At 43.8% G+C, this 11,594-nt stretch overlaps 1 protein-coding gene across 5 annotated transcripts in view; it reads left to right on the top strand.

Annotated features, from left to right (window-relative positions):
• The window catches only part of LOC105704494, a 90,533-nt gene that overhangs the window by 67,017 nt on the left and 11,922 nt on the right, over positions 1-11,594 (top strand). For 4 of the 5 annotated variants that reach the window (XM_012433762.1, XM_012433761.2, XM_012433765.1 and 1 more), the window contains exon 2: positions 26-366. The exons of the other annotated variant lie outside the window; for it this stretch is intronic. In XM_012433762.1, coding sequence (XP_012289185.1) covers positions 33-366 — 334 coding nt within the window. In that variant the 5' untranslated portion in view covers positions 26-32. The remainder of the gene's footprint in view (positions 1-25; positions 367-11,594) is intronic. 5 annotated transcript variants of the gene reach the window in all.

An 11,594-nucleotide genomic window follows, 5' to 3' on the forward strand; every position in this document is an offset into this window, starting at 1 on the left:
TAATTTCTTTATTTCTTCATTTCAGAGGAGCGATGTTCAAGCGACTGTCAAAGGCGAGACGCCATAGTACCGACGAGGTTGGTACGGCATTGCAGTCCCCCTCGACGCTGGACGAACCCCCCGGGGATGCTACAAACGGCAGGAGAAACGACGTTCATCCCTCGGGACAGAATTCCGGGCTGCTCAGGGTGTCGAGGTCGAAGCACGCCAGGAGAAGCTGCGGCGACTCGCCCCTGATGCATCCTCTTCTCTCCGGATCATCCGAGGATCAGTCCCAGGGCTCTAGGGTTTCCCTGGACACCGACTACCAAACTGTCACTGCAGTGCCAGCCTACATCGTCGAGCATGAACCGGAGAAACAGAAAGGTGTGTACCATATTTAATACAATAGAAACAAAATTCTTACCAATTTTTTTTTATCATTTCATCTCTTTACTCTAATCATAGCACTATCGAGGATTTATTTTTCCTTAACGACCAGTACTGCTAGTAGGAGATGCTATACACTTTTTAAGATATCCTTTACGGGTTTATTCATTTTTCTCTTCTCTTCTCGAACAATTTCCGAATAATTAGGGGATGACGGTACAAATGTAGAACTATGCAAACGAGCGCATCGTTGCACGCATACCTCCGTGTAATTTATGCGTATAAAATCTCCGCGTCTTATCATGCGTCATCTCCCGTCTTGTCATGAGGACGACTACTGTAGCGTCATACCATAAGTAGAGGGGCTGCAGGATGGCGAGGACTCGGCTTATCACTTTAACGATATTGGTGCCGGTAGTGCAGGGCACGCTTCGTGATAGCCAGAAACGATGTCCAGGGCAAATAGAAATATTGTTATTACGATAATAGCCGCGCGATAACCGGGGAATTATCGCAGGGCGTGTCGCCATTACGAACGCCGGGGATAATCACGAGTTAATTGCATCCGAGTTATCACTGGACCGGATTGTCCGAGTTTTTGTCCCGGGATCGCTCTGCTCCTGGATGTACCCCGGGACGTCGTGGCGTTGTTGGGTATAAATTAATCGTACCTATTATATATAGGTGGAGGCAGCCTATCAACGGCGGACATGGTGATAGATAGTAATGTATAACAGGATGCTTAACCAGTTTGGAAATTAGATAGGCAATTACAATGATTATCGAGTCCTCCGAGTCCGCCCTTCGAGGGATACTTTGTAAATCCGTGCTCTGCGCGAACGAGGTTTCGGTAACGCACGATGTTGTACCTTGGTGTACGCATGTTCCTAATTGCAGTGGCTCTGCAGCCTTATGACTCAATCACGAAGATACAATCAATTTGATAACGCATCCCTCAGACGACCTTTTAAAGACGGGGATTCAAATAGATTTATTAATTCAGAGGAAAGCAGGGGATTAAAAAAATTTACATATTTTACCATTAATATCTCACAGGATAACCTGCAATGAAAAAGATTATGAAAAATCGGCCACATTTGTGTGGAATTTTTCGTTGAGAATTTCTTTATTTTTTTTTTGTTACTATTGGGTTGTCGGAAAAGTGATGACGCATTTTTGTATGGCATCTGTTACGAAAATGTGTCATGACTTTTCCGACAACCCAATAATTATCTATTTTTCACTGTGCTTTTCTATTAAATTGAAAGCTATGCGCTTCGGAAAATTAAATGCATTCCGAGTTTAGTTAATATGTATTGTAATATGACCGTGGAAATTTTATTGGAAACGAATAGAGCGTGATCTGTGCAGAAACGTCCTATCGGAATCGTATGCAGCGATAAACAGTGATACCGCACGAGTGATTAACCAGTCCGAGAATCAGATAGTCCATTATAAATTAATCGAGCGATGCTCGCTAAACTCTCGTCTGCGGTTGACGGCGGTGTGCATACGTGCATGCACAAACGGGTGCATCGCTCAAGAGGTGCAAGAGCAACGGGAGGTTGATTGCGCGATTTAATTATGCGACGAGCCCCGTCCAACGAGCTCGACCATACGCGAGGCGTAATTTAGATGGAGATTTCCGTCTAGGAGTAGAACTACGAATCTTCAGGAGAAGATTTATCTGCACCACTGATAATGGGCCTGTTATTTGCAATCGGCTGAGTTCGCCAATCCGATTTTGCTGCCGAGAGGGATAACTCCTTGCCGACACGATACGATGTCAACAGAGAAGAATTTCTTTTTGACGATATTAATATTTGCTTGCCCATAGTGGAGGAATGAAAATAGAGAATTTTGCATCCCGGGTGGATTGCAAAATCCTGCACAAAGCGGTCCATTGAAAAACGGGATCTTGGAAGTCCGTTCGTCTTTGTGGGGACTTATTGGATCTGTTGTGACGGTCGGGCAATTTACCGCGTTAAAATATCTGCCAGTAAATTTCATTTTAAAGAGGTGAAAATAAAAACAGTTCGCTTCGCGGTGTCCTAATCTGTGGAAAAATTGGACCGGCGAATCCGTAATCCTGGGAATAAATCGGGATTTAATATGAATCATGGCTCGCCGCGGTATTCAATTTGGGATTTACATGGACGACGGAGAGACGTCGTAACTTGTGATGCGAGATACTTGCTCAAAATAGGCGAAACCTACGGCCGGTCGTAAGACTGGATTTATTTCCGGACATTTCGGAGTGGTCAGTTAATTCCTTCTTTTTTTCTTACATATTTGCATATATCGACGAGGCAGAGGCAGGTTCCAGGGGGTCGAGCAGGATGAATGCCGGAGGAATACAGCTACCGAATAATCGCGTTATACCGGATCGAATTTCTATACATCTTTTTAATTTTAAACGTATTTGTTATAAAAAGTGACATTGACCAGGAAATTATTGATGCAGGGGGTATATAAGACGTCATCGCCCTCGTGGCTACAGCATTACCGTCAATCCATTTCTGTCGAGTTGCATCGCATTGTCAGCAATGCAATTGCAAGTCTAGTGGAAAAGGTCATGAGACTCTCGCGGGTTGTAATAACGAGGTGGTACCACATTGTCCATTGATCGACGTCCTTTTCCTTGGATGACGCGAACCTTTGGAAATTCACTTCAAAGGACAAGGAAATCTATCATTGCACCTCGGAACTGCCCACTATAGCAAGTCGGGAAGTATGCGGTCCATAGGTGCGGAATTTGATGCTGTAAGGTGCACCGTTAAAAGAACTGCAATACATTTAAGAAACATGTACCGAAAGTTTCATTTAGATACGATACAGTAAATGTAAAATACTCTAGTAGATGTATTTAATATATAATTTTACAAGCTGGTTTAAAAAATCTCCCATAAATTGTCATAAGATTTGAAATTTGTTCATACATTCACAAGTATTTAAGTCAAGGCATCAAATTTGTCATTTGAACGCAATTTGATACATTTAAATTCTGTGAGATTTGCAAATATTTTTAATCATGTTCAGCTGTGTCTGTACTCCACAAAACTGCGACTAGATCCAAGATCAATTCATTCAAAATCAAAGGGACTTTATTTACCCATGTTACTAGGCTTCCGCTAATCATGACATTGATCCGCATCAATCAATTTACTGGAACGAAGCGGACTTTTGACCGACTCCGTTGACTTGCCCAGAAATTCAGGCTACCGTATCGTGCCATTTTTTAGCTCGTTCACCAATCCAGGGAAAATTCAAAGGAGCTGCGAACTGTTAACCGTGAAGTTGTAAACAGTTTTTGCCGGAAAGAATCTCGTTTTCATTCCCAGTTGCCGAGCCTTTTCCTGCGTTTTTCCTCGTTAACCGTACAACGTTAGGTATCGATAGCTATCGACGGTATGTCGAACGTACGGCTAAATCGTACAACCGGAAGCCCATTGCCGGGATAACGGTAGCGATAATTCTCGTAAACGAGTTCGAGGATTTCCCTCCTGGGTGTTAAACTGACGCCTACGGGATGCTTCTTCATAAATAACGAGGTAAATTATTTACACCGTGGATTAGTAGAAGACGAGCGACTGCCGGGCACTTTGCTCACCCGGAACGTCTTGGACATAAACGTGTACAACGATTGTGTTCCTGGGGACGTTTATGCGTCAAGGACCATTAAGGTGAAGGGAAACCCCCCTCAAATCAGTCGATTCGAATACACTTTTTTTTTTGAGGGTATTGGACCAAACTTTCCGAAACTTTGACACATGACTCGTGATCATCTAAGAATTGTCTTGACACATTCAAAATTAGGACTTTTCAACACAATTTTTTAACTCATCCCAGACCAGAACCAAAAAGGCGTCGAGCTCTCATATTTCGATCAATATACAATTATCGTAGGCTCTGATATGAGAATCGAAAGGGTCAGGACAATTTTACGACAATTTAGAACACTCTGGTAATCGATAAACTCGCATTTGAACGGGATAAAGGCAAAAAAAGTGTCTTATGCGCTTCTATGCTAAAACGATGGATATACGATGTCTTGGGGTGGACATTAAATTGACCTGGAAATCACAGATGGCGCAGGGGGTCCCTCTGCAGTCAATTAGAGCCCCAGAAAGCATGAATCCAGAGGATTTCTGGAGTTTTATTTCGATTTCTTTATAATTATTGTACGAAAACGACAGGTGGAGTATACCACTTGGTATAATACCCAATATAATTCGCTTCAGCTGTCAATATAAAAATGAACGTCGGCAACGTAGGTATTTAGAAAAATCTTCTTTATCGACGTCGATCAAGTTCCTCGACGTGTTTCACTTCACCTTAATGCCGTCATTGAGGCGCCACGAATGTAGAACTTCGACCCATCGAGTCGGCTCGAATGCTGGCGAAAGTTTCCTCCACTGATTCCGCGCTTTACCGATGCGGAAGTTGCGTTTAATTAACAGGTAATATGCACCGATATTATTCGAATGATTTCTTTTTATAGAGGGAAACCATTAGCTCCCAACGAACGGTTAACGAAGTCCCGTTCGCAAAGGTTCAACCGTGAATTTCCGGGAACTTTTCTTTTTTCAAACTCTTTTAACCTCGATTTTGGAAAAGGCCTCGTAGAGGCATAATTGGCCGGCTGTTTGTGGTGGAAAATACGCCATGCACGGGCACGGAGCGAGTTGCCGCAAATTGCTGCGAGCTCGCTGCAAAGTGCCTCTTCGCAAGGAGAGGCTTCGATTGTGCAATTCCTGTAATTCGCGTTCGTGGGCATCGTTCGATGATCACGTAATACCGAAAGGTCTCGACATGGTAGCGGAAAGTTATGGGTTTCGAGATTTTTCTTCAATTCTATTACCGGCAGTGCATACGCGTGCCGAAAGTGCATTCGTTTAATGCGGTTCAGGTGGTATCATGATAAAATCCAGATTCCGCCTTACGATACCCACAGTTCATAAATTAATCACGTTTACAAAATACGGCACCAATAGTTGAACGACCGCAATTTTTATAGGTACCAACTTTATAGGATAATTTATTTTTGTTTGTAATTAATTTAAAGGCAAGTTAAGTCCATTAAATATGTAGGCAGGCAGGCGTGGGGCGTATCTCAATAGACGTCGTTTTGTCCTGTTTGGGGTGGCTGGTACAGTATATTCCTGTTAACGCATCCCAGACCCAGACATTTTAGCACCGGATGGGAAATACTTAATACGAGACATCCGCAATGTGTTAATAACCGGCTCTTTAGCGAGAGTCTCGCCGAGGTCTCTTCGTGCGGTGGCCAGACTCGAAGTTATGAGCTCTCGTTGAAAGTACAGCCTCTCATTGCGAGGAGAGACTTCCTGATTGCGCAATCCCTGAACCTCGGGTCGATCCGTATCGTCTGGTGGTCGCGTAACGCCGAAAGGTCCGCGTCAAGTTAAATTAACGGGGGGAAATTAATTTTAATTGAGAGGCGACTTTCTTTGGGCCGGTCCTTTGATCGGGAAAAGGGAGCGGTGAACTTTGGTAACGCGCCATTAGCATCCAATAGAAGCCGCCGGTAAATTAACTCGGCGCCAGAGATACCTTTTGGGATCGATCGGCCCCGAGAGGTTCCCAACGGAGGCACCAGGTTTTGGAAAAATTATCTCTCTGGACACGAAGCGGAACATTGTCGCTCCATCAGGGATGGGAACGGATTTTCCTTTTTTATCGGCTCCCGAAAAGCGGAAACACGACTTCTGGGCGATTGGACCGCGACCATGGGAAAGCTCCAAATTAGTGTACCCAAAATTCAGGAGGATAATATTATTTATCACGCCCTTAAAACACGTATTTTTAACGAAGACATCATTTTATTAGGAATATTTATTGGTAAGAAAAATATCTATACGTGAAAACGTGGAGTATCGAATGACTCGGTACCCTAGTTGGAAAATCGTAATTACGCGTAATGAGTGTTTGTTTTATACTTTTAATGGCTTGTTAGGTTAATGACCAATAGTCGACGCGTGGCATGCAGTATATATATATACAAACACGAATTATCTTTTGTATAAACGCCTTTGATAATTGAGAATTGCGAATCGAGGGAAAATGACGGTGAACATCTCGAGGATAGCGTTTCCTTTTCCTGATTGCAAACTTTCTACCGTAAATAATGTACTTTATGCATTCTGATTTAAAGCTATTTAACGATCTTCAGCTAGGAATCTCCCCCGAGTTCCGGTCGTAGGCAAATGCCTTTCTAACGTGCGCACGCGAGAAGAAACGATTGCAGCGAGATTGTCTAGCCGGGCAAAGCCGTAACACATTCCGGGGCCAGAGTGTCTGTAAAATAGGATGTAAACGGCTCCGTGCCAAATTGAAGCTATAAATATAGTTTATAATCATCCGCTTAATTGGCAGCGCTTAAAAAGCTCCGAATTTATTTCGATCGTTATCGGTACCGATCACTCGCACCTTGGTCCCATTGTCGGCGAACAATGAGACACGTCGTCCCCTTTTCGCTCGAAGAGAAACAATGAACTCGGAGAAGACTCTCGTTTCCTCGTAACACCGCTTTTACTCTTACTCTTGTCATTGAAAACGGCTCGTGGTTCCGTGTCGGTCAATTACTCATCTTGTAAAACATTCTTCGTCAACCCCGTCGGGACTTTTTGCAGGGAGTAAAAGGGACGCCGCAATTACTTTGGTCGACTTGAAAAGCCCGGAATTGATTTTGACCGATACCAGTGCCAATCATTTGCACCTCGGTCCCATCTCAGATGGCGAACGCAAAGACGCATCGTTGTCACGCTTGGAGAACGCGTTTAACCATCCCCCTTTCGCACGGAAAGAAACAATGAACCTGGAGAAAACTTATTTCGCAATGATGAACGAACGCTTTTTACCCTTTCCCTGTCTCGAGGACCCGATTCACTCTTTCTCTCCTTACCGAGAACGCTGAGTCTCGAAGTTCAGTGACGGTCAATTACTCATCTTGTAAACCATCCTTCGACAATTCCGTTGCAGCTTCCTTTTAGATGTAAAAGGGACATTGTAGCTGTATTAGTTGATGCGACAAGTTTGGAATAGATTCGATCGATATCAATGCCGATCACTCGCGCTCTGGTTTCATCACCGATTGAGAACACGAAGGTGCATTGTTGTCGTGCTTGGAGAACGCGTCTATATATTCCTCTTTTACATAGAATAAGACAATGAACCCGGAGAAAACTTATTTCATAATAACGAACGAAAGCGTTTACCCTTTCTCTTTCGAGAACTGAATTTGCTTCTTTTCGCGTTAGCGAGAACTTTGGGTCACAAGTTCACCGATAGCGTTATTCCTCTTGTAAACCGCCCTTCGATAATCGCGTTTTAGCGTTCCTCCAAAAATAAGAGAGGTTCTGCAATTTCTTTTCCGTTTCTCTCTTCTTTGCTTCGCTACAATATTCATCTCGTGAAGCACCCTTCGACGATCTCGTTGCAGCTTTTCCCACGTGTAAATAGGGCACCGCACCTACTTCGGCTGAGGTGAAAAGCCCGGAATCGATTCCGCACGATAGCGGTGGACGTTCACGTGGTGATTTGGTGCCATCCATGGAGACAAAGACGTATCGTTGTCACGCGTGGAAAACGCGTTTAAACATCCCCTTTCACACAAAAAGAAGCGATAAACCTCGAGAAATAATTTTTTTTTCCTAATAACAAACAAATGCTCCTTACTCCTACTCTCGCGATAACAATGACTCATCTCGTGAGGAAAGTATACCAGTGGCTGAACACATCCCAGTCGCCGAACACCATTTAAAATGTTTCCCTTTATTAAGTATTCCATGAATGTAATTGCAATTAGAAAAACTGTAAGAGGACCGTCAATATTTAATTGACGTACAGGGAAATTGTCGATTACCATTCTGCGAGGATTGCAATCAAATGTTTGATGTTTATTTAGGTCTTCACGTTACGGAGATTGTCTCAACATATTCCTTGTGGAAAATGCTAAGGGATTAGGAAAGCTTTTTAGCACTTACCGTTTAGCTTTTACGTACTTTTGGAAGAAGTTATAACCTATCTCGTTCAGGAAGAAATAGAGTATCCCATGCAGCTGTGTATTTTCGCGCGAAAGTTGATTTAAGAATATAATTTTTGCGTTCTGTTATTGGGATAGACAAAATATGTGATACACCAGTATTGGAAAACAGCTCAAATACCGGTCTGGATGTGCGTAGTCGGCTAGTCCTAGTTACCAAACATTGCATGATTCGATGTTGAGACTGCTGTTTTACGCAACTCTACTTAAATTGAATTAAACAATTACGGTTGACTGTCGATCGTAAGTAGGGTACTCTTCATTGATAATATATGTTTACTAGATTTCGGGGCATACGCAAAATGTATGAGAAAAGTTGTTTATTTTATCAATTTAGATGTTACATTGCTTTTGATGTTTGCTTGTTATAGAGGTGTCAAACGAATGGACAAGAATTATTTATTTCTAAGCCTGAAATTATAAAAGTGATAAGCCTCCGGGCAGCTGAGAAATTGTTTGGAAACGTTTTTTAGCCTTCTATAAGAAAAATCCAGACCCATGGGTGTTCGGAAACTGCGCCTCTTAGTGTCCGAATACCGAGCTCAATTGTGCGAACATTGGGCGAAAAGAGTAATGGCTGTTCAGACAGGAGTGCGTTCGACTTTTTCATACTTTTACGCAACTCTACTTAAATTAAATTAAACAATTACCATTGACTGTCGATCGTAAGTAGGGTACTCTTCATTGATAATATATGTTTACTAGATTTCGGGGCATACGCAAAATGTATGAGAAAAGTTGTTTATTTTATCAATTTAGATGTTACATTGCTTTTGATGTTTGCTTGTTATAGAGGTGTCAAACGAATGGACAAGAATTATTTATTTCTAAGCCTGAAATTATAAAAGTGATAAGCCTCCGGGCAGCTGAGAAATTGTTTGGAAACGTTTTTTAGCCTTCTATGAGAAAAATCCAGACCCATGGGTGTTCGGAAACTGCGCCTCTTATTGTTAGTGTCCGAATATCGAGCTCATTATTGTGCGAACATCGGGCGAAAAGAGTAATGGCTGTTCAGACAGGAGTGCCTTCGACTTTTTCATACTGCTCGCGACATAAATAATAAATTATTCAATATTTCTATCTACATACCATGTGTTTTGGAAACTAGAAATCCTAAACCTTTGCGTTCATTTAAGTCATTTGTACTTCATATCGGTCTCTATATGCTAAATATTTATCGGAATCTGAACGGCGTCTTAGGTGTTCGGCCACTGGTACACTTACCTTAGACCACCCTTCTACAATCTAGTTGCAGCTTTCCTCCAAAAGTAAAAGAGGCTCCGCAATTTCCTTTCTTCCCTCTCCCTTCTTCGCTACAACATTCATCTCATGGGCAACTCTTCAACGATCTCGGTGCAGCTTTCCCCTACGAGTAAATAGGGCACCGCAACTACTGCGGTCGACTTCAAAGTCCGGAATCGAATCCTTGCGATTGGAATGACGATCGCTCACTTGGTGATTTGGTGCCATCGCTAATGGAGAAGATGACATATCGTTGTCACGCTTGGAGACGCGTTCAAACATCCCCTTTTGCACGGAAAGAACCGATAAACCCAGAGCAATCAGTTTTTTCGCAATAACGAACAAATGCTATTTTCTTCTCCCCTCGTCATGATAATTACTTATTCCGTAAACCACCCGTCGGCAGCTGTGTTGTAGCTTTCTCCTACGAGTAAATAGGGCATCGCAATCGTTCTCGCCGACTTTAAAAATCGATTCTTTGCGATAGTAGGGGCGACCACTTCCGTGGTGATTTGGTGCCATCGCCTATGTACACGAAGACGCATCGTTGTCACGCTTGGAAAACGCGTTTAAACGTCCCCTTCGCACGAAAAGTAACAATAAATCTGGAGAAAACACTTGTTTCGTAATAACGAACAAATGCTCTTTACTCCTTCCCTCGCCATAATAATTACTCATCTCGTAACCTACCCGTCGAAAATTTCAACAAATACTCTACTCCTTTTCTTCACATAATAATGACTCATCTCCTAAACCACCCTTAGAAAATCTCGTTGCACCCATTCCCAAAAGTAAAAGGGGTTTGCAATCGCTTTCCATTTTCTTGCCCTTTCTTTTCTTCGCCGCCACGATCACTTATCTCGTAAACTACCCTTCAACGATCTCGCCGCGGCTTTCTTCCTCGAGTAAATAGGGCACCGCAGCGACTTAAGCCGACTTGAAAAGCCCGGAATCGATTCCAGCGGCGATCACTCACGTGGTGATTGGTGCCATCGCCGACGGAGGAGACGCATCGTGGTCACGCTCGGGGAACGCGTCGGGCGTTCGGTTTCCGCTCGAGGAGAAACAAAGGACCCCGAGGAAACTTTTGTTTCCCCGTGGCAGTCAATGGGCGCGCTTTTACTCTTTCTCTTGGCATCGAAGGCGGCTCGGCGACGTCCGGCGAATCGCGCCGACAGTCAATTACTCGAGAACTCTATTGTGCCGACTCGGCCGGGGAAACGCCGCCGCGGCTCCGAGAACCCGAAGACGAGGACGAGGAGTCGACTCGTTATCCTCCTTTTTCCCCGTTTGTCTCTCGGCGACGGGGCCGGGTAATATCGTCGCGTGGCGAGTCTAAGTGCCCTCGAACCGACCAACCGAGCACCATGCCTCGGTGCTTTCGACGGTCCCCGCCGCGAAGTCGGCAACTGGTACCGACTTCCACGTTCCGCAACCTCCTCGGCGCTCTTTGCGACTAGAGGCGCTGAATAATCGGGCTCTCTCGGGATTTTAAGTGCCCGGCAGAAGTAACCAACTCCGCCGGCTGAAACGCGCCGAGGTGATTAGAGATATCAACGCGTCGTTTGCGGTGCGTTAGAGATGCACCCGACTGATACCCGGCTACCGAATGCATTCCGATGCTCCCGGGCTTCTTGGAAACCCTGATTTGTGGGAGGTGCGTCTAGCTAGCACGGCAACATCCCAATTCACGATTTCTGAATACAGAGGAATTATGTGCTAATTATGTGCTAATTTTGTGCTGAATTAATTAATTTTGTACCCCCACCATTTTTCCGAAATTTGAAATTTCAGTGTGGCCGTGCTAGCTTGACGTCAAGCCAGCACGTTCCCATCTCAAACAAGACAAAAAGTTAAAAACAAGTACACCAAATTCAAGGGCAAATTATGTGCTAATTTTGTGCTGTAATCGTTTTTT

Source organism: Orussus abietinus, unplaced genomic scaffold, assembly GCF_000612105.2.
Source record: "Orussus abietinus isolate OABI.00-Male unplaced genomic scaffold, Oabi_2.0 scaffold52, whole genome shotgun sequence".
Lineage (NCBI taxonomy): Eukaryota > Metazoa > Arthropoda > Insecta > Hymenoptera > Orussidae > Orussus > Orussus abietinus.